A 23,642-nucleotide genomic window follows, 5' to 3' on the forward strand; every position below is an offset into this window, starting at 1 on the left:
ATGCCCTTTTAGGTTTTAAATCTCCATTTACAAGCACACACAGGTACAAATGTGATGTTTAATATACGCCGTGTAGGTCCTGAAGGGATAAGGTGGTTCCTGCAACATTAGAGTAACTCAAAATGGGAAGCAACACAGGATCGCTGTTTTTGTTCTGGTTAATTTTAGCCAGTGGTGGGTGAAACAATCCAACGTGCTAGTGCTTGTTGACAGCATTGTAAGAACTCTTTGGCAAAACACACTGATTTTCTGCACTTAGTATCTTTTTTCAATTCTTCACTTTAGAAAGAATGGACAGATTTCTGCAAGGAGAGAGGCTTCAGAAGAAGCCAACCTGCCAACAACCTGACCTTGGACTTCCAGCCTCCAGAGGGATGAGAAATAAATGCCAGTTCTTTATCACACACACACACACGCACGCACGCACACACACACACACACACGCACGTACGCACGCACACACACACTAACCCTCTTATTTTTGTTACTTGCGCTGAAGACTTGTTTCTGAATAAGAGACACTAAATCTCTTGGCAAACTCTTAAATTCCTTAAGTTCCAAGTTGAACAGGTGGTTCAATTACCCGGAAAAAGAAGCAAAAGCCTACAGCACACTAAATATCCTTAACTAGCTGACAAACTCAGCAGCAGAATAATTTAGAAATCAACAACTATATACGCATATTCTCTATCATTGTTCTGAGGAAGGAGAAAATACAGATAAGAGGGATGAAGTGGGTTAGGAAGAGGTTGAGTTTTGGATCCAGACTGATACAGGTTTATTGATTTCCTGGGGCATAGTGAGAGCTTAGGACTGAAAGTCACATCAGCTGATTCCCATACTTGCTGAATGATGTCCCTGGAATCGGACTTCCTAGATTCACCTATCTATAAATTCACATGCCTATATTTGTCTTGCCATTTTTAAGAGGGGGAGAAAAACATTTTGAGCTCTTGGGGGCTTATTTAGAAGCATACCTAGAAAGTATGTCATAAGTTCTGCCAAATTAATACATTAATTTTCACACTAGTCACCAAATATGCCATTACATCCTGACAGAGTTTGGAAAATGCCTATTATGCAAATTTCAGAACTGAAAATACATGTAAAAATAAGTGCTACCACTCAGTCATTTAAATTCAGTTTATTTGGACAATCACATTCGTACACACACACACTTCTTAAAAACCCAATTTCCCTTTCTCTATTTGGATGTCTAGAAAAGACCAGCTAAAGGCAGTAATGAAACAGTGTCCATTTCACAGATGAGCTATTTTCATGAATGGGAAGACAGAGCAAGTGGTTGGTAGTGGGGTCAATGGCTAAATGAATTGACAGCGAGGACAAGTGTAGTTTTTATGCCTGACAGACAGCAGTGCTGAGGAGCCCCAGGGAAGGAGGGAGGGAGCAAATGTTTCCATGTTTTTTCCCCCACATTCCAGTTGCCAAGGAAACCTTCTCCTCTGTGTGGCACATTCCCAGAGACTCTTGAGGTAGACTCCAACCCAAAGAGTATGAGCTCCTTGAATTTTGTCGCTTTAACAATGGGAAATTAAAAAGACACGAGTGCTTGACAGAAGGCAGAGAAATACCCTGAACTTCCTGTGGAGTCCACCCTGTTTGGGGAGAGAACAAGCGAAGCCAGTAACAACAGTCTGTTATGAAATAGTCCTGGGATATGGACATTAAGGAAGATAGATAAATGAAAGATTTGAAAGCTTTTGTTCCGCCACCACATGTACTTTCTTATTAACAGGAAACCAGGAGTGCAAGGGCTGCTCTGGGAAACATTCCATGTTGTAAACTGCTGTTACTGTGTGAGATATTTCCGAGTGTTTGGGGTTCTCCTGAGTAGTCCTGAATGACTGAGGCAAGGTTGGACCTACAAGGTTGGGAGCAGGGTGATTCATTATTGCTATTAAAATTATGCCACATATTATTACAATTACATTTAAAAATTTTCCATTTGTTTGCTGCCAGTATATACAAATACAATTAATTCCTATATTGTTGTCCTTGTATTCTGCAACATTGTTAAACTCACTTATTAGTTCTAGTAACTGTTTTGTAGACTGTCTTGAATTTTTTTATTTAAACATGCATGTCACCTGAAAATACAGTTTTGCATAGAAATATAGTGTTCAGAACTGTTATGAGAATCAGTTTACATGCATGTATAAAATAATAAGGTGTTTTCAATAAATAAAAACACTGTATTAATAAGAAAGTGGCATGATCTATGATTATGTGCCTATAACATGCATATATATAAGCTCAAACACAGAAAAAAAAAAAGGCAAAAAAATCATTGTTCTGTCAGCGTGGAGTTTTTGTGTCTTTCAAAACATTCTGGGCTTCCCGGGTGGCGCAGTGGTTAAGAATCCGCCTGCCAATGCAGGAGACATGGGTTCGAGCCCTGGTCCGGGAAGATCCCACATGCCGCGGAGCAACTAAACCCATGCGACACAACTACTGAAGCCCACGCGCCTAGAGCCCGTGCTCCGCAACAAGAGAAGCCACAGCAATGAGAAGCCTGTGCACGGCAACGAAGAGTAGCACCCGCTCACCACAACTAGAGAAAGCCCGCAAGCAGCAACAAAGACCCAACGCAGCCAAAAAAAAAAAAAAAAAATTCCTTCCCTGTAAGTACTGTGTTGTTTTCACAATTTATAAAAAGTTTCATATTCTAAATAAAATGACAAAAATTACTATGTTAGGACTGAAAATTGCCACAATTTTCAGCTAGGCAGGAGCTTTACTCTCTTTTTTTTTTTGTCCTTGGATTGTTCTCTTTGAATCATCTCCCCAGTAAAAACTGAGCCTTTCCTCCAAGATAGATCTAGTTGGTCTCAACTGGGGAAATCAAGGTGTTCATCAAAATTCACTAAAGAGTATCTCAAGCCCTCTGACCTGTATCATGGGATGCCACACAGTCCGGTTAACACCATCCATGCAAAGATGAGTACTCTGATATTTATATATAAACTGTTTTCCTTGGGAAAGAAATGTACACAAACCCACTTGGAGCTAGTTTGACATGTCCTACTGCGTATTCTTACAATCCCTCGAAATGTGTACTCCACTGCAGTATCTTGCATTTGGGGGGTTCTATTCTAACTCCTCTATCTGCCATTTATTTTTTATTCTCAAACAGTTATGACCCACAATGGCTCATAAAAAGTGCAATGGCATTGGACCTACTTCAAAAACAAAAAATGACAGAGTAAGAGCATCTGAGAAAACGTTAAAACTGCAATTTTAATGAGTCTCTAGGTGCCTTCAAGGAAATGGTGTGGGAATCAGGGAGAAGATGTCAGTGGGCAATTAGGGATTGGTGGCGGTCCTGGAAGGGCATCAAAATCCTGGCTACAGGGACTTCCCTGGTGGCACAGTGGTTGAGAATCCGCCTGCCAATGCAGGCGACACAGGTTCGAGCCCTGGTCTGGGAAGATCCCACATGCCATGGAGCAACTAAGCCCGTGTGCCACAACTACTGAGCCTGCACTCTACAGCCCATGAGTAACAACTACTGAGTCCACGTGCTGCAACTACTGAAACCCATGCGCCTAGAGCCCGTGCTCCGCAACAAGAGAAGCCACCACAATGAGAAACCCGCACACCACAACGAAGAGTAGTCCCCGCTCACCGCATCTAGAGAAAGCCCGTGCACAGCAACAAAGACCCAATGCAGCCAAAAATAAAAGAAATAAATTTATAAAAAAAAAAAAATCCTGGCTACAGCCAGGGAAGATGGGCTGACAACTGTGAAGTGCACCTGGATGAAACCACGCAGTGGGGCTGTGGCCTCTTCAGGGATCTGAACAAGAGCATGAGTGTGAAGCCTACTGCATGTTGCTCTTCTAATGAACAGCCGTGCAAAAATGCCTCTGCCGTGGAATCGGGCTGTAACAACTGAACTAGTGACCCTACATGTAAGCATGCGACCTCCACCTGCTTTAAAGAGGGTGTGGGAGCCACTGCGCTTCTTTGAGAATTATATTAACTTTCGAGGCTCCTACATTCCTGCAGCCTTCCTGGATTGCTGTCTGGACCCAGAACTATCATGTTCATGTGCCATCGTTTGGACAGAAGGGCCAGTGGCATTTCAGAGCTGGAGGGGGTGATTAAAATTTTGTTCTTGCGCTGCTGGTCCAGGGAAGGGGCAAACTAGGATGTCATGAATAAAGTACATCCATGCTGATTGGCTTGGCTGAATTGATATTGGTGTCCCTACAGAAAATGGTCACATCTGAAGACCGTGGAAAAAAGAAAGGAACATATTTCACGGCTACTTACTTGGAGGTAGTGTCCTTTGAATTTAGTGATCTGCACACTGTTTTCAATTCAAAGTTAGAAAAAAAAAATCAATAATTTTAAGCAATAGTAACCCCCTTGGAAATGACAAATTTAAATACCAGCCTAATCATTTTTTCTGTAGAGACCATGGCAGCTTGGAATCTGGGAAGCAAGATAAAAATAACATAATTCAAGATGCTCTTCACTGTTTTATCACCACAGATTTCTAAGTGGAGTCAAACCCTGAGGGCTAACTTGATGCTGCCTTTAGGGACAGCAACGGGAACAAAAAATAGCCTAGTACTTTCCATGCTCTGCTTCTAGAAGGTTGGGAAAATCTAGAACATTCTTCTTAATCATTTGAATGCTAGATTGTGAATGTCTCTGAAAGAATGCAGTGTCCTATCTCTTAATGGAGAGGGATGTGTAGGGTGGAAAGAAATGAGATTGATAAATTAAAATAAAGGGGAAGGGACTTCCCTGGCGGTCCAGTGGTTAACACTTAGCCTCCCAATGCAGGGGGTGCAGGTTGAATCCCTGGTGGAGGAGGTAAGATCCCACATGCCTGGCGGCCAAAAAGCCAAAACATAAAAGCAGAAGTAACATTTGTAACAAATTCAATGAAGACTTTAAAAAAAAATAAAGGGGAAAATGCAGACAATGAACACATGAGATGAAAGGCACCAAGCACCCAGAGTTTGGAGTGAAAATCTTATTTAATATAAGGAGAAAGAAAAAGGCAAACAAACGAGAGAGGGAGAGAGAGAGGGAGGGAGACTGTGTAGAGTTAAGAATTAAAGATAGAAAATAAAATACGAAAACGGATTTGGGGATGGGGAGGAAATAGAGACCTTGAGGAATTAAAAAAATGTTTCTAAAGAAAAGTGGAGCTGAAAAATGAGGTCATTCATAGATCTAGGTGACAGCTGACAGCAGAAATTGCTGGCAGCAAATTCACAAGACATAAAAAGAGCAGAACACAAAAAGGGAGGGTCAAGACTACACATGGCATAAAACATCCTAACTTCTATTTTTGTGTGTGTGTGTGTTTTCTTTTGTTTGTTTTTGTATTTATTATTATTATTTTTTGTGGTACGTGGGCCTCTCAGTGTTGTGGCCTCTCTTGTTGAGGAGCACAGGCTCCGGACGCGCAGGCTCAGCGGCCTTGGCTCACGGGCCCAGCCACTCCACAGCACGTGGGATCTTCCCGGACCGGGGCATGAACCCGTGTCCCCTGCATAGGCAGGAGGATTCTCAACCACTGCGCCACCAAGGAAGCCCCCTAACTTCTCTTAATTTACTTTGGTTAAACCATCAGGTAACTGACACCTTGGAACAAGTAGTTCGGGTTCTTTGGATTTTTCTAATGCATTCAGATTCTCTCTTAGGACAACTGTATCTCTCTTAGGAAAGATGTTAACAGTTTTCAAAAACACATGTATTTGTATGCTTTTCTTGCCACCTTACAAGCTATGCTTTCCACTTTCTGTTGCATAAGACAAAGGAAACAGATTTTTAAAAAAAGAAAACAGATAATGCTATGATCTGTCTTACTTTCTATCTTTACAGAAAAGCAGAAATCCTAACCATCCTGTAGTGCTTAAATGCATAACAAATGAGTATGTTAACACCAAAGGTACATAAAATGCAAAGTGTTAAAGTAACTATTTCAAACATGTTGAATAAATTCTTTTACCATAACCTCCTAGGGGACAGAGGGACCCGGCCATCTATATTGTTTTGGGAACCTGTAAGATTTTCAGACCTAAAAATAGCATAATTCCTATTAATGCTCCTAACAGTGTTAACCTTTCTCATAATCTCAGCTTAATACTTCTCATTCCCATTTCTGTAAATGGAATAATTAGACCAATTAATGAAAGAAACACATGAACATTTCCATAGAAACCTTTTCCAGACCAATATTTTCAGGACAGCATGTTCCGCAAGGATTTATCCATGTGACTTCCACTGATGTTAACAGAAATCAGACAATTAAATCCTCCTGTAACTCTTTGATAATTTACCCCCTCTGCTTTTAGGAACATAATAATGCAGACATCCAAAGTGCAATCACTTCCTCAGAGTTGTCAACTGTAAAAAATTTTGCATTGCTTCTCTGAGTGATTATCAGTTATATATTCTTTCTCAAACTAAAAAAAATAGAGATTAATGGGATTTAAAATATTAAAATGTATGGAAATTATATGTAGGGTAGTTAGGCAAACAGTTCTTTTTTAAAAAATCATCAAATTTTGGAAGGCAATTTAAGATAAAAAGAGAAGATCCCACTGTCTATAAATGAACATCTCTTATTGGTCACACTGGTGTACCACATTCTTTCTTTTTTTTTTTTTGCGGTATGCGGGCCTCTCACTGTTGTGGCCTCTCCTGCTGCGGAGCACAGGCTCCAGACGCGCAGGCTCAGCGGCCATGGCTCACGGGCCCAGCCGCTCCGCGGCATGTGGGATCCTCCCGGACTGGGGCACGAACCCGCGTCCCCTGCACCAGCAGGCGGACTCTCAACCACTGCGCCACCAGGGAAGCCCCACATTCTTTCTTTATCTCTGATCTCTGATGTTCCCTCTCCTCATCTGAGCCAATCCTAAGAGGGAAAGAAGTCAAGGTGAAGAATATCGTCCTAAGAACAAAGACAGAGAAAAGGTTTCTGAAGATAAAATCCTTCTCAATTACAATGACTGCTTAATAAGTCAGGCTAAAAATACAGAATTCACTGTCAAGTTTACTCAACTGCACTGATTAGATAAATTTATAGACTCCATTAAGGTACATTCTGCCCCATCCCAAATGTGTTTCAGAGCAACAGTAAAGAGGCAGCAATCCTCTTTCTCACTAAGAGCTGTTAATATGAACAATATTCTATTGCAACAAAAAATATTACTCCTAAAAGAAATAAAAAGCTAAGACGTTGCTTTTCCTATCAGGAACAGAGGCTTTTGTCTATTTTCAAATATACACGGGTCACAGATAATTTCTATCTTCCTGCCAGGAATGCCACCCAATCCATTCCATCGTTGTGCATTCACAAGGCAACTAAAATGATTAAAGGAAAGCTAGGGCCCGAGCTCCGCAACAAGAGAAGCCACAGCAATGAGAAGCTCGCTCGCCGCAGCTAGAGAAAGCCTGCGCGCAGCAATGAAGACCCAATGCAGCCAAAAAAAAAAAGAAAACCAACCAACCAACCAAACAAAAAAACTAGCCCTGTAAAATAAGTTTTGATGGAAGTATCATTACTTTATTTATTTATTTTTTTGGCTGCATTGGGTCTTCCTCTAGCTGCGGTGAGCGGGTGCTACTCTTCGTTGCTGTGCGCGGGCTTTTCATTGCGGTGGCTTCTCTTTGTTGTGGAGCATGGGCTTTAGGGGTGCGGGCTTCAGTAGTTGTGGCGCACGGGCTCAGTAGTTGTGGCTCGAGGGCTCTAGAGCACAGGCTCAGTAGTTGTGCTACACGGGCTTAGTAGCTCCGCGGCATGTGGGATCTTCCCGGACCAGGGCTCGAACCTGCGTCTCCTGCATTGGCAGGCGGATTCTTAACCACTGCACCACCAGGGAAGCCCCTCATTACTTTAAATGTATAGAAATTCCCAAATTGCTAAGCATATGAAAATCCAAAGATACTATATCCCTGAATGTGTACCTGTGACATAGTCCTTGGATGTTTGAACTTTGAAAAAAATGTGTATATTCGTTTGTTAACATGGATTGGTTGGTTAGGCTTTTACTTGATTTCATAACATTTAATTAATTTGCTCTTTTTGATATTTAAATTCGAGGGCTGACAGGTTTTCATTTAACCTTTTAAACTTTCCCACATTCTCCGCTCTCTCACTCACAAGCACACGCTCCCTGTACACGTGAACATAAAATAGGTACACATATCATTCATTCTTTCAGCACCTATGAGTACCTGCTATGTAGTAGAATCATGCTCTATTTATTTTCTATCTCAAGATTTGCATTTGTAAGCTTTAACCTGTTTATGCTAAATACTCACTAGCTATAATTCGTAAGATCATATATGCTGACCATGAAGTATTAGATTTATGCCTGAGATATAAATAATGTTGAATCAAAGAGTGAATCTCGGTAGGTCCTTTCTCTTGTCAGTAGCTGGTCTACAAGATAGCCGTGGTTAAAAGTGTACCATCTACTACATTGCTGTCAAGATGGTAGAGCAGTAATACCAGCATCACCTGGGAGTGTGCCCGAAATGCAGAATCTCAGGAGTCACCCAGAACTACTGCATCAAAATACACATGTGAACAGGATCCCAGGTGCTACGTATGCGCCTGAAAGTTTGAGGCACACTGGCTACAGCCACCCTCCCCCAAATATCCAAAACGGATGAGGGGGCAGACATTGCACTTACAAAATCTAGTTAAGGAATATTCAGAGACCTAGAGTTGATTTGTGTGTGGAAGGAGCTACAGGGAGTTGAACTGCTCTACCTAAAGAGTGGAAGATATTTTGGATTTTTGTTCCAGAGAAGAACAGAAAAACCTAATGGCCTATTATATCATTTGTATTTCTGACAGGCTGACCCCCTTGAACTCTACCTTCTTCACTGAAGAACTTTCTACATACAAGTGGTTTTCTTCCTAGATAGAATGGAGGTTTGGATCAATGAAATCTATATCCCAAAGGTCAGAGGGTCCCCAACAGATTCCTGGATTCTACTGTTATCCTGTCATCAGTTAGCAAAATAAAACAAACAGGATCTCTACTCCCTCACCTGGTTTCCTCTTCCCTCACCATTCTTCTTGTATACCTTTTATTTACATATATTTTAAATAAATTGCAACCTTCTTTATCTGCATCCATCATTCTTCACTCTGATTAATTGGACACTAGGAGGCTGGCTGCAAGGTTTATTTCCAGCTTCTCTATCAGGGCAGGGAGAGATGATGCCCTAAGAGGCGGGGAAGCTCCAGTTTTTCTCCTATGAATAGGGAGGGGTGATAACACTTCTCCGAGTAATCTGGATGTTATTTTTACTCCTGTTCATGTGCCCTCCTTACCACCTGCACGTGCTAGTTGGTTCTGAGTTCATATAGTCAAGGGCAAAATCTCACAAGTCAGACTCAGTCAGCCTGAATAACCCTGCTGAGTGTCTGAGAGCTGCATCGGTTACTAAGTCTGTAAAGACTGAAGCAGCAGAAGTCCCTTTCTGGCTCTGACGAGAAAGACTCCACATCGGGTAGGAGGCTGACCTTCCTCAGTTTCCTCATTTAGCAAAACTGAGTGTTTACCTTCCATTTTTATTTCCACTATTTAAATATCATGATGGCTGACGAGCAGAGCCTAAGAGAAAGTCCAAGTGAGGTTTATCTTAAATCCAAGTGAAAAGAGTGAGTAAAGTTCAAAAACTTCTGAAGACCTCCACCATTGCCTCCTGTAAGAGATTCCAACTCTACTGTCACCAGGCAGGTTGGAGCCTCATGGACCCGATCCAGAGAACTGAGCAGAGCAGAAGTAAATAGGCGAGCAGAACCCCACAAAAGCTGCATGGAGTTTTGCAATACAATGCATTTTTAAGATTTCCTTTTCATGGCTTCCTTTTAAACTATGATTTGAAAAGTAAAACATTGTCATGGAAAATGCTCTATGAGATTGGTTTTTACCAAAAATGAATCATTCGGCAGATGGTTGGGAGTGGGGGAAGGTGGGAGAGGAATGGGATTTTAGGAAAGCAGAGGTGAGAGGCATCCCCACAGTTTTCAGAATCCACATCAAATGATCCACTGCAGTTATAATCTAATCTAAGGCTCACGCAAGTTTCATGTTTTTCCCCCTTCCTGCTCTGCTCTGAAGCCATCCATGTTCTCTTCCTGTTGTTCTATTTTCATTATATTCAAGAATACAGAAACATCTGCTCTATTAGGAAAGCAGAACTGTTGGACTGTCTGTTGTAAACAGTCACCTACATGATTTTTCTACCCAAACCTAAAGTAGTATTACTGCCGTTAAGCAACAGGGCTGAAAGCCTGGCATGTGAGAGACGTGGACAGCAGCTTATAGGAAGACCTTACCCAAACTTCACTGGTCAGAGGGCTTTGACCTTCCATACTGCTTCTATGGAATGTTTCTAGCTTCTGTTAGGGAATGAAACATTTCTTGTTTATTTGGGAAAGGAACCAACATGCTCCAAATAGCTACAGTCTCCCCTTCATCCTTGGACTTCAGGGATACGGGGGCAACCTTTGTCTTGAGATTCATTTCAGGACTTTAGGAAGTCTTATAGTTTGAGTCACGAATATCCACCTCTCAGCAACTGCCAGAACGAGTAAACAGGAAATCAGCAAAATTACAGATGATCTTAACAGCAAAATAAACTAACAGGATTTGACTGACATGTATAGAACATTCCACCTAACAACAGCGGAATACCCATTTTTTTCAAGTGCTCAAAGGAACATTCACCAAGATAGACCATATCCTGGGCCATAAAACCAACTGCAACAAGTTTGTAAGAATTGAAATCATACAGAGTATGTTTTCTGACAATAATGGAATCAGCCTAGAATCAATAACAGAAATACAATAGGAAAATCTCCAAACACTTGCACATTAAACAACATACCTCTAAAAAATCCACTGGTCAAAGAGAAAAATCTCAAATAAAAGAAAAAAATATATAAACATGAATCAAAATATGGCATCTAAAAATATGTGGGACACAGCTAAAGCAGGGCTGAGAAGGAAACAAAGCACAAAATTCTTACATTAGAAAAGAGAAAAGGTCTTAAATCAATAATCCAACTTCCTACCTCAAAAAACTACAAAAAGTAGAGCAAAATAAAACTAAAATGAACAGAAGGGAGAAAAAAAGACAAGAGGAGAAATCAATAAAATTGAAACAATAAAACAATACAGAAAATCAGTGAAACAAAGAGGTAGTTCTTTGAAAAGATCAATAAAAATTGATAAATACAGCAAGATTTATGAAAATAAAAGAAAATTTAAAATTACCAATATCAAGATAGAACAGGATATCACAACATATCCTGTAGCTATTAAAAGGATAATAGAGGAATACTACTGACAACTTTATACTCAAACTCAACAACTTAGAAGAAGTGGGTCAATTCCTCAATGACCACAAACTACCAAAACTCAGCAAAACTGAAATGGATAATCCGAATAGTCTTATAACCATAATGAATTCATATTTTAAAAGCTGCACACATTATCTTCAAACAAAAAGTAAAAAAAAAAATTCTGCTTCTGCAAATCCCCAGGCCCAGACAGTTTCACTGGAGAATTCTACCAAACATTTAAAGAAGATTTAGCACCAATTTTACACAATTTCACGCAAAAAATAAAAGAGGAGGAAACACTTCCTAATTTATTTTATGAAACCAGTATTATTCTAATACCAAAATTAGGATTTATTCATTCCCAAATGCCCATTTAGGAAAGTATATGGGACTTTACAAGTTCATTTTTGTTGTTTTTAGGACATGTTCAAGATCTTGGAGAACGAAGAATGAAGCTATATACATATATATGTAGAGAGAGAGAGAAAGAGAGAGAGAGAGAAAGAGAGAGAGAGAGAGAGCACACTTTTAAGTCAAACTGAAAAGGGAATTTGGAGTTGGAGACATGATGTAAAAGGAACGCTATTTTTTTCCTTCCCAATGTGTGATTTGTGCACGAATATCTCAGCTGCTCTCTGCCGTTTGTTACTGACCAGCTCTGCAAAATAACATGGAAGCCCATGTGAGTCGGGAGACAAAAGTCCAGGCTCTCAATGTATTCTGCTATTAAGCCACCCTGTGTACTTGAATAATTAATTAAATGTTATCTACCTCTGTAACATGCTGGTTTAGTTACAGCGTGTTAAGTTCTACAGGATCATCCATGCCAGAAAATAAAGGCAAAACTAGTAAGTATGTTTATGTCATTATGATAAATTGGTTAACACACAGGCTTAATTAAGAGGCTCTTTCCTCTATGAGGCAGTCCACGGACATGGAGTTGTTCCCCCAAATAACTCCTCTACGTATGTCCCTTTGGGAAGTTGCTGATGGTGTCACTAAGCTCAGCGAAAAGCTTCCCAGCTGTAGGGCCCAGAGCCCTCTTCCACCGTCACAGGGCCATCGCCAAGCTGTGTTCCTTGGATTTTATTAGCAGAGGTGATTCTCAGTGAGATCTGGGGACACTATCTGCCTTCCCAAACACTCAGTAAATTCAGCAGAGGTGGAAACCACAGGGGGATTTTCGGCCCAATGTCAGCTGTGATGGCCACCACACTAGGAGCACAAGGGTCTACATGTGTATACTGATGTCATCACTCTCAGGGAAGATACTGTGCATGTATCATTTTGCATTTCTCAGCTCCCCACCCTCACAGGCACATTAGCTGCCACTCACTTCCTTGACACCTGAAGCATCGGCTGCTATTTTGAGCAAGATACTGACTTAGAATGCTTTCTTCTAATTACGTGTCATTAACTTGCCTTGGGGTGGCAGTTCCCTGGTGATGTGGGGCATGGAACAAGTCAAAGCCACTGGGTTGTCACAAAAGCCACCAGTTAGGTCTCCTCAAGATGGGGAGGGTGGTTTCTGCTTCCCCAAATTCCCCTACAGTGTTTTAAAAAGGGTAAGAAAAGGTCATGTGGATTCTCCCTTGGGTTGCCATGCATCAGTGAAGGTAGCGGGGAAGCGTCAGTGGGGAGCCCGAGGCTTGTTCTGAATCTTATTCTGTTGCCCAGTTAACATATTCATCCAACTTTCTCAGCACCTCACACAGACCCAGAGTTCACGGGGTAGTGGGATGCTGCACGTCTGGACCTGCATTCCTGTATGTGAACTATACCCTAACACAAGACTGAAATATCCTTCAGAAAACTCTCAAACAGTGGCACTAAACTAAATTAAAAAAAATCATTATAATTAGATATTGGCATCTTTCTTCTTCTAAAGGCAGTGGCAACCAAAAGGAAAACTTTGCTATAGCCTCCGGACCAATAGCTAGAAGATTATAAATTAACTCTTTGATAACACGAGCAGGAAAAGAAAAAAAAAAAAAAAAAGACGGTTCAAGAATGCAAACAACATGTTACTAGAGTCTATATCTAAATTGATAGCACAGTTACCACCAGAATGATAGAGATAATACCATTTTCCAACAGTCAGAGAAAATATGGCCAAATGCTTGTCTTAAAGTAACTAATAATTAGCAATCCTTTAGTGCTCTCATGACTGTAAAAGTGTAAAGCCAATTCAGAGGTCAAAATATATCCTTCCCCAAACTGATACAGTGTTGAAAATAAGACATAGTCTGGTTGGCTGCTATATGCGTCTCCTTCTTCTCCCACGGACTTTAAGCCATGAGATGAACTAAAGAATATACAGCTACCCCCACCACGGAGGAATTAAATGACCCCTCCAAGGTGACAAAATGCTAGCAGCATCAGCGTGAGTATTCTAGTGCGGATTGGTGTTCATCCTTGACAAGGATGGTGCTTTTTGTTATAACGTAAAAAAACTGTCCATTTCCTGTAGATATCACACAGGCATATTGTACACATTACAGATGCACATACATACATCCAGTGCAGAAATTGGGTGGCAGATGGGAGTGTGGGCTCTAACATGCTGCCCTACTCACGGAAGGCAGGGTGCCCCAGCCAGGCGGTCTTCAGCAGGACCATCAGCGGTTTTCTCTGCCGTGTGGGCAGCAGAAAGGACACAAATGTCTCCCTAGCACAGGTCACTGAGGCCTGCCGGCTTCCTGCTGCTGTCGGGGTCGCGGCATCCCATCAGGAGTGTGACACAGTAGGGAAAGAGACCGGTTCACTGTGAGACCTGCTACTCACTCTCGGACAGTGCCTCGGCCCCCCTTCCCACTGCACAGCGGCTGCCGCAGGAGGCTGTGGCCCTCCAGACCATAAGCCAGGGTCTGAGTTCCATCGGGACACAGGCTGCAGTGTCAGTGGCCTTCTTCTCAAAACGCTGCTTTCTAGGATGCTACAGAAACAACCTAATTTGGTGCCCTAGGCTTAGGAACAGGGGAAAAGTCTCTTTAGGTTGAAAAGGGGGAAAAAAGTATGAACTAGGAAGATAGGGATGTAGCTGGCTCTCTGCTTTCAGAGAAACTAAGAGGATCCTCAAGTCATTTATGGAGACCGCGTTTCACATGCACGCTAGGAATGCTGGGGATGCTAGGGACGCTGGCGTGACATGGGCTTCTCCTCCTTGGACCTGTCACTTTTCCACATGGAGTTAATCAAATGCTCCTTTATCTTCTCTGGGGAAGGGAAATGAGCTGATTTAAATTGCCAAGCTTGGATACTCATCCAAAGAGGACAGCTGAGAGATTTATGTGCAAAATAACTGAGTTGGAGGAGAAAATGGGAAACGGATTCCAAGTACCTGCTTGCTGTGCTGTCTGTGGCATCTGCTGGCCTCTCGGAGCACTGAACTGAACAGAGGCCATGGGCCGGTACTGCTGCGTGGTTGAGGTAGGGTACTGACCAGATGGATAATAATATACAGGCATCTGTGGAAGAAAGGGAACAATGGCAGGAAATGAGAGCTGTAAATGGAGTAACATTTTGAAACGTAAAATATTGTCATCTTATGACATAATGTGAGTACAGTAGATTGCAAAACGGCCACCATGCCTACGTGTGTGTGTGTGCGCATTACTGCTCCCATGAAAAGGTGAAATCTACTCCCGAAAGCCATGAATCTGAGCTGGCTCTGTCTTGCTTTGACCAATGCCATGAGACAGAAATGATGACTTCTGAGACTTGTAAGCCTGATCCTTAAGAAGACTTGCAGCTTCCACTCTTTCAGGAGAGAACCCAGCCACCAGGAGAAGTCCAGGCTACCCAGCTGGAGAAAGAGGCCGTGTGGAGAACAGAGGCAGCCCAGCCAAGACCCCAACACTGCAGCATGTAAGTCAGGCCACCTGGGATCTTTCAGGCCCAGTCAAGCCACATGTGGTGCAGAGGCGAGCCATCGCTGCCAAGTCCTGCTCAAATTGCCGACCTGGCTGTGAGCAATACAATGGTGATTGTCTTAAGGTGCTGAATTTTGTGCTTTTTAAACAAGAGTGAATGAAACAAGAGTGAATGAAACAGTCATCTACAACAACACATTTTTACGTAGTTTTAAATATGATCATTAACTTGAATTGTTTTGCTAATGGAAACACAGGTAGGTCATGAAATCTGCTGATCTCCTGCCTAAAAGAATCAGAGGATGAAATTATGAAATATGGGGAGGCCCAGCAAAGCACTTTTCAGAGTGATTGGCACATAGCTGGTATCCCAAAAAATGGATGTTCAGTTTTAAAAGGGACATATGTTAAAAATACTGTTCATGTCACCTTCTGTCACTTTCTAATGACTAAGAATGATTGAAAATAATTACTTCCAATAAGATTCAAATCAAATGTCTCCTGACCTGGAAAGACTTCCTTGCCTGCCTCAGGTCATTTATATTAAGGCTGTTTTCTTATTTTTTAGAAATTTATTTATTTATTTTGGGCTGCGATAGGTCTTCGTTGCTGCACGTGGGCTTTCTCTAGTTGCGGCGAGCGGGGGCTACTCTTCCTTGTGGTGCCCGGGCTTCTCATTGCGGTGGCTTCTCTTGTTGAGCATGGGCTCTAGGCGTGCGGGCTTCAGTAGTTGTGGCTCACAGGCTCTAGGGCGCAGGCTCAGTAGTTGCGGTGCCCAGGCTTAGTTGCTCCGCGGCATGTGGGATCTTCTCGGACCGGGGCTCGAACCCGTGTCCCCTGCATTGGCAGGTGGATTCTTAACCACTGCACCACCAGGGAAGCCCTGTTTTCTTATTAATCGATTACCTTTTTATTTACAGGCCTCTGACTTTTCTTCTATCAGCTTCTTTAAAGTGTAAGCAGAGGTGTGTCAGTACACAGCCTGCAAGGATTATCTGCTTAGAATAACATTAGGAGTCACCTGTTTAAGAACTGTGAATTTTATGGCTATTTTATTTTCCCTCTTTGCCTTGTCCATACATTTTTTTTTTTGCGGTACGCGGGCCTCTCATTGCTGTGGCCTCTCCCGTCGCAGAGCACAGGCTCCGGACGCGCAGGCTCAGCAGCCACGGCTCACGGGCCCAGCCGCTTCGCGGCACGCGGGATCCTCCCAGACCGGGACACGAACCCGTGTCCCCCGCATCGGCAGGCGGACCCCCAACCACTGCGCCACCAGGGAAGCCCTTGTCCATACATTTTTGCTTCACCCTTCCAGTGGGCGATCAGAAAGCATTCACCCAAATCAGACAAAATTGACCTTTAAGGTTATTAAAGAGGTCATTTTCTGCATAAACATAACGTATTTCCATATATGCCCATGGACTGTATCTCAAGTGTTCTTTTCAACACTATACATAATTGAGTAACTGAGTTTTAAAATGTTTACTAAATTGACAATCACTGTGGGTTATATCCTATACCTTTATCTGTGGTACTTTTACAAAGAAGTTCACAGATGTCCAGACTGCTCATGAGCATCTGTTTTCCTTTTTTTTTCTTCCGTCCCTCTTTCTATTTTTAAATCTGTTGGAGAGGGAATGAAAGCATTTCTGTTGCAGACACACCAAAGCTCTGAGTTGTCTTTGCTCCTGTAGTGCACTAATTATTGAAATTCCTTCAATCAAGGAAGGGCATTTTTTAAAAAAAGTCTTCAATTAAATATTCTGCCAACTCTTCTCTTTGACATCAGAAAAGGGTGACACTTAGATGCTATTTAGGCTAAAAGAGTTAAACTATTTTTCCCTGATAATTAAAGTAAATATTTATTAGTAAAATAATTAATATATCAATGAGGTCCTTTCTCCTGTAACTCAAAATTTTTTTTAACATCTCCTTAAACCCTACCAGCAACACTACTACATTACACAGAAGGCAACTAAAGATTGACTATTAATTATCACTCAAAATAAAATGAACAACTGGGTGAAAATCATTTCATGCTGGAGGATTCTGCATGGCTGGAAAAGAAAATAATTTATTCAAGATGTTAAGGCAGTGCCACACCACAAATGATACGAAGGTGACACAGTACTTTAAACGGCTCATCCAATGCAATATTTCATAATTAGGATGGAATTTGCTTGGGATGTGCATGCCCTGAAAATGGACCAGAAAACGCTTCTGTGCATTTTACATCTTGACAGTAATCACTTGCAATATTCTGCAAGGGATACCCAGGAGAGCCCCAGAGATGTTTGGTGGTGAAGAGTAACACATAATCAGTCTTTGAGAAGACAGTAAAAATCAGTGATCTGTGGTGTCTTACATGCTCAAGTCAATTAAATATGATTAATGGCTACCTGTGAGCATGTGCAGGAGCCCCGCTCCCCAGGGGAGTGGAGAGGACAGTGGATGGGGCTTAGCTTCCTCCTTTATATTCAGAGAGGAGCCCCAGAAAAGCTCCAGAAAATGCTTATGAATGGATAAGAAAGGAAACAACACATTTCCAGAGCAGCAGCAAGAGAGATGAAAGTCCCCCAGGAGCTGGCCTTCCCCTTTCTTCCCCGAGGCTTTTCCTCCCTGGGCAATCACCCCAGTGAGCTGACATCCTGCTGGAGGGCAATGCTCTCCCATGGCCTCTGCACAAACAGCCTGGAAAATGGGCCACTTCCCCTGGTACCAGGGACACGGGTCTGCGTCATTAAACTTACTTTCTGAGCCCCCAAGACTTCACACAACTGATGAATGCGACAGACCGGGTCCTGTAGGCTGGGAATATCAGTATGGACCACAAGAGCGAGATGAGTTGAGCTGGTGATATTCTACATGGAAACAGAGGTCAAGATGCACCAGCAACCAGCTCTGGGTCACAGGTGTGAGAAAAAGCACACTTACCTGTGTGGGTGGAGGCTGTTGCACAAATCCCTGGGGCGAGGGAGGGGGCTGGAGGACTTGCTGGGAGATGGAAGGGCCAGAGCCCGAGAAGCCCCCCGTTGGGAGCTGCTGGCCTGTGGAGGCGATGACATAGCTTGGCTGCTGGGTGGGCTGCGGCAGGAGGGACGGTGTGTAGACAGGGCCGGCTGGGGGCTCGGGAGTCTCCCCCGAGGACTGCCGGCTCAGGTTCATCTGGCCAAACTGCGTGGTCACATCCTCTCTCTGCAAGCCACGGAGAGAAACCAGGGCGTCAGCAAGAGTGGCTGAGGAATGGGAATGGCAGACATAGGACACAGGCTTGTCCTTATGGGAGATGGAGGGAGAACAATTTGGAAAAAATAAACGAAAGGAATTCTCTGTTCAGAACACCAAGAGAACATAACAAGAGAAGACAGATTTTAATCATCTTGAGGATTAGAGATGGCAAACAGTTTGACCCGTATCTTCCTCTTTCAGTGGAAACAAATTATTATTTTTTTCACTGAGGGCTTGGGATCCTCAGGATGGCACTGAGACAAGAAGGATTTGGGGCTCTGTCCTGGAGGGTCATCTGGTCTACCAGCAGTAACCATAGGATCTGCCTTCTGGAGGACGCAGAAGGACTTGTGCTGCCCATGGCTGCCACAAAGAACTGGTGTCATCAGTGGGGTTTCATTTGCACGTTAAAGAGTATTTAGTCACTGGCCTGGCCTGATGTTCAGGGACAATGCTCACTCTTGTTGTCCAAAAGGACCTAGTACATTGAGGAGAAATGAGAGGCCGTTGGAGGATTGGGATTCTAGGGGAACACCTGTATCAGGAGCACAGGGTGATGTCAGTTACCATCTGGATATTGACTTTTAAGATATTTCCCAACCCTCACACCAAGCTCATGTGTCTCTCTGTTCCTGACATGTAACTCTGAGGACATTCAATTCCCGCTTAGCTCGCAAACTCTTAAAAGGGTACCACTGCAGAGGCACTAAACATGGGACAGATGACAGAAAGGAAAGCATTATTTTGGAGAATGAGACATTCACACACCACCTCCCCCCTTACAGTCAGCCCAGGGCACCCACCCAGCATCAGCCTGCCCTGCCCAAGAAAGTAGTCAAACCAGTGAATATGCTCTCCCAGGTGAAAAGTCATCCCCACATGATACAGTACCATGGGGAACTGCGGCGTCGGAGACACGGGCAGGAGATGCTGGGAAGCAAAAGACACAGCTGGGTATTGCACTGACTGGGAGGAAGCCTGCAGCCCCTGGACAGACTGGAGGAAAGAAAAAGCTTGTCAGGTAACAGGGAAATACTGGGGGTTGAAATCCCACCAGAAGGCGATCGCATCTGAAGCACACCACCGTCCCCCTCATAGGTCCTCCTGGTTCAGTGCACTCCAGAGAGGGGCACCAGCCACCAACAGGAAGCCAATGCAGGCAGACCAGCGCCAGCCAGCCTTGAGGGAGGCTTGCTGCTCAGATATGAAGTCCTGTGTGTGAAACTTTTGAAAATTGTAAAGCACTATAGAGAGTAAAGAATCTTTCGTTCAATTAAAAAAAAAAGAAGTTACTGTGATACTTTTCATGTTGTTGTTGGTGGTCAGATCCCTGGGTCTAAAAATATAGTCCAAGTACTAAAAAGTAAGAACAAACAAACAAAAAAAAATAAGGTTCAGGGGACTTCCCTGGCCATCCAGCGGTTAAGACCCTGCTTCCACTGCAGGCCCAGGAGCCAAGATCCCTGCATGCCGCCCACTGTGGCCAAAAAAAAAAAAAAAAAAAAAAAAAGAGGTTCACCCTGGCAACCTGCCTGGAACACTTCAGGTTTCTGAACATTTCCATGTGTTGCCCTAGAAAAGGAGGACAGCCCAATGTCTCTCCAAGGGACAAATGAACAGTCAGGCCACCTGATCTGCATTAGGAATGGGTGAGCAAGGTGACACAACGGCCTGGATGGGCTGGAGTTCAGTCCCCTAGACAGTACAGGCTCCTTGACACATAAAAGCAGCATCTAGATCTAAGACGAGACTTGTCATTCATTTTCCCAAGTGCCATGCGTCACCATGCGAGTCACTGGACGGGGCCCTCGTCTCTACCTAAGCTTAAGGCTCCAGCTGAAGTCCTGTCAACCTGAAACCAAGGGCTCTAGGCTGCCAGGTTTTATTATGGAGTTGAGTGGATGGGACTGGCACCCGTGGAAAATATCGCCTCTTCCTGATGCACCGCATCGCTGAGGCTGGTGCAGTCTGCGTCTCCGAGCACTTCCCCTCCCTGCCTTCCCACCAGCTCTTACCTGAGTGACCAGTGGGCCTGCCATTTGCGTCTGGGGTGGCTGGGCCTGCTGCTGGGGTCGTGGGGAGGGCTGCTGCTGGGGCTGCTGCTGGGGCTGCCCCACCATCGCGCTTCGCAGGGGCTGCTGGCTGGTGGGGGGGTTGTATATGGCGGGGGTTCCATCGGGATTCACGAAGGGCTGGCCTGCAGTGGAATCACACCTTGGTCAAGGTAAACTTCTCAAGCTCTCCTTTGGCACAAAGAACCACTCCGACAGATACTCAAAAATGGAACCTAAAGCAAAGGGGCAGGGGAAGTCCAGGACACTGGAGCCTTTGCCAGTGTGAAGACTTGACTGTTTATGACCCATCAGGCTGAGCGAGGTAGCAGCGTAAGCCCACAGCAACTTAAAGCAGCTGCAAATGAATCCATCACCTTCAAGGCAATTTGCCAAAGCTAAGTGCATCTGTACAGTGGCACCCAGTGCAGAAGGCCTGTGGAGAGGCAACCTTCACCAAGTCCTGTGTCTTGCTGCCCTGCACCTCACAGCTACCAGCGAGATAACTTACACTGAAATATAAGGGCTGCTTTCCGTTTATACGGCTCTGGCGACATTCAGTTACTCAATGTTTACCAATATATTTGTTTTGCTTCCACTGGGCTGGTCGCCAACTTAGAATCATTATCAGTTCCACAAATATATATACAACCAGGATATACCACATGCATTCACTCGCTTCTCTCACAAGCAGGAGTACACAGGGGAGGGGACAGAGATTCTGAAGGTGATGCATAATAAACCCATCACAGAATCATCTTGTCATGGCAGAGCAAATATACATTATTTTGCCTTTTGAGATAATGGCTTGGTTCACTGTTATTGTTCCTACTATTTGAGGAGTATTTTATGGTTTACAAAACAGTATCACTGGAACCTCACTGGGCCTCTGAGGAAGGTAGGTATCATCTCCCTATGTTTCAGAAGAGGAAATGAAGGCCCACCAGGAACATTACAGGAATAAGGAGCTGAAAGGAAGAGATTAAAGGGCAGCCAATGAAAGAGAGAGAAAGGAGGTAAGGGAGAGAAGAAATGGATTTCCAATATGGAAGGTGCAGCAACAGGCACCTTACATCCATGGTCTTCTCTTCCAAGAGCCCCACAGGTGTGCAATCTCATTCCACTTTAGAGACAAGACAATCAAAGTTTGGAGGGCCCAAGCAATTTATTCAGAAATACACAAAGCAGTAAGTGAGACACCCAGGAAATGGCCCTGGTCCATTCACCTCCCATCATACCACACAACTTAAGTGAATTATCCAAGTTTGCTTAATGAGTACATGGTACAACGAGGTACCATGAAAAAAATCCAACTGTAACTGAAAATTATCCATCAACACATGAGAAGTTTGGAGAGGTGGGGGCCGTGTTTCAAGGTGGAATCACCCCCAGGATTGGTAAATAAAGAAGAATCAGAATCTGGGGGAAAAGATGGGCAAGGTGCTTACAGCGAAAGAGCAGTGGACTTGATTTCAGCTCAGTTAGGAACTGACATGAAAGCTTTAGCAGTCCCCAAATTTTCAGTACCCTCCCAAATATTTATATACATGTGTATGTGTGTATGTATGCAACAAGTAACCTTACGTGCTGCATATTCAAGAACATACCTGCCAGAACCACAGGAGTTCTAACAACAGTTTCATAACCAATCACAACACGATGTGATGGAAAAGCAAATGTGCCAGAATTTTAGTCAGAGAACAATGACTAAATTTAGAGGTTTTTTTTTTTTTAAATGTTCTTCATAAGCACTTGTTTTCCTATCACTGTTACTTAATTTTAGCTATATTTTATTGTTTTAAATTATTGTTCTTTTTTCCAAAATAACTCTTCTGAATTTAAAATCTGCAACCCATTTTTTTTTTCTCTGCAAAACCCAGCAATTTGGGAAAGGATGAAAAAAAGGTCAATTTACAAAAATCTATTAGCCCATTTGGGGTTCTAATCCTTACTTGTCTCCTCTCTGTGTATCTTAATAGGGAAGAGGAAAATTTTAGGTACCTAACATTTAAAAAAAACTATCACAGCAACTTCATACAAAATCATTTCAAAGTCAACCTCACTCTAAGCTCACACACACACACGGATGGAAAACTAAAAAGAAAAGGCTCTTTACTATGTCTGTGACTTTTGATTTACCCCAGTGAGAATTAAGGAAGTGTGACAAACTGACCATATTTAGGGTGAAAATATAACAGCAAAATATTCAGATGCCATTTTCGATAAATTTTAGACCCTCTGTTTAAAATATTATTATTGTGCTGTGGACCAGAAGAAAGAAATATTTCTAAATAACCGCATGTGGAAAGTACTAAGAATTCACTTGGGTAGAGAGAGATGGCAGGTTCTTCTAGAAAGAGAAGGTAGTATAAAAGGTTGATTCTTATGCTCACCAAGGAATGGTGGAGAGAACTGAGGAAAATGAAAGAAGTCAGATGGATGCCAGGGAAGAGACCAAAAACAATTTTCTAAGAGGGCCGGGATGACTGACTGTTGGTTTTCAAGTCAGGCTACGGTGGCTTCTCGGTATTCTACCTTGTTTACCAATCCAGATGCAATTACGACTGAATCCAGGCAATTAGCTTGAAAGACAGTGGCTGAAAATCAAAAGAGAAAGACTCACTAGCTCTAGGACTATTCCGCTTAGCAGAGGTTTTCATGTCAGAACTGCGGAAGCGTGTCCAGCAGGCCTTGGAATGGGTGTTAGCAGGTAAAGAGAGTGTAGTGACAGAGGTAAGCCAGTGTGGTGAGCTGAGCCAGGGCAGAGAAAAGGATTGAATGCAGAGCGTCCGTCGCTCTCAAATCCATAACTTTAGGTGAAAAACGTCTCCACTATTCACATCAATGTGTGTAATGTGCAGCAGACATTATGTTACTAATATATAATGATTGAGCCCCTGCATGGTGACTAAAGCTTTGTTACCCATTCCAGGGATGCAAAACAAAAGACGAGAAACTAAGTAGGACTCCTCCTCCCAAAGAGCTTACCAATGTGCTGGTAATAAGGAAATGAATCCAAGGGCAGTTCACACTAGAAGCAAAGTAATCATATGCTCTTGGTTTCCAATACCAAAGCACTGCTACCATGTACCCGGCAGAAGGGTATTATTTAAAAAGAAAGGGAAGGGATGATGGGAA

General features: G+C 43.1%; 1 protein-coding gene across 25 annotated transcripts in view; it reads right to left on the reverse strand.

Moving 5' to 3' along the window:
* Positions 1 to 23,642, reverse strand: part of ARPP21 (cAMP regulated phosphoprotein 21) — a 179,282-nt gene that overhangs the window by 42,075 nt on the left and 113,565 nt on the right. For all 25 annotated transcript variants that reach the window (XM_033402201.2, XM_033402202.2, XM_049715897.1 and 22 more), the window contains 4 exons: positions 20,469 to 20,650; positions 19,345 to 19,449; positions 18,160 to 18,420; positions 14,694 to 14,820 (listed from right to left, as the gene is read on the reverse strand). In XM_033402201.2, the coding sequence (XP_033258092.1) occupies positions 14,694 to 14,820; positions 18,160 to 18,420; positions 19,345 to 19,449; positions 20,469 to 20,650 (675 nt within the window). The remainder of the gene's footprint in view (positions 1 to 14,693; positions 14,821 to 18,159; positions 18,421 to 19,344; positions 19,450 to 20,468; positions 20,651 to 23,642) is intronic.

Source organism: Orcinus orca, chromosome 10, assembly GCF_937001465.1.
Source record: "Orcinus orca chromosome 10, mOrcOrc1.1, whole genome shotgun sequence".
NCBI lineage: Eukaryota > Metazoa > Chordata > Mammalia > Artiodactyla > Delphinidae > Orcinus > Orcinus orca.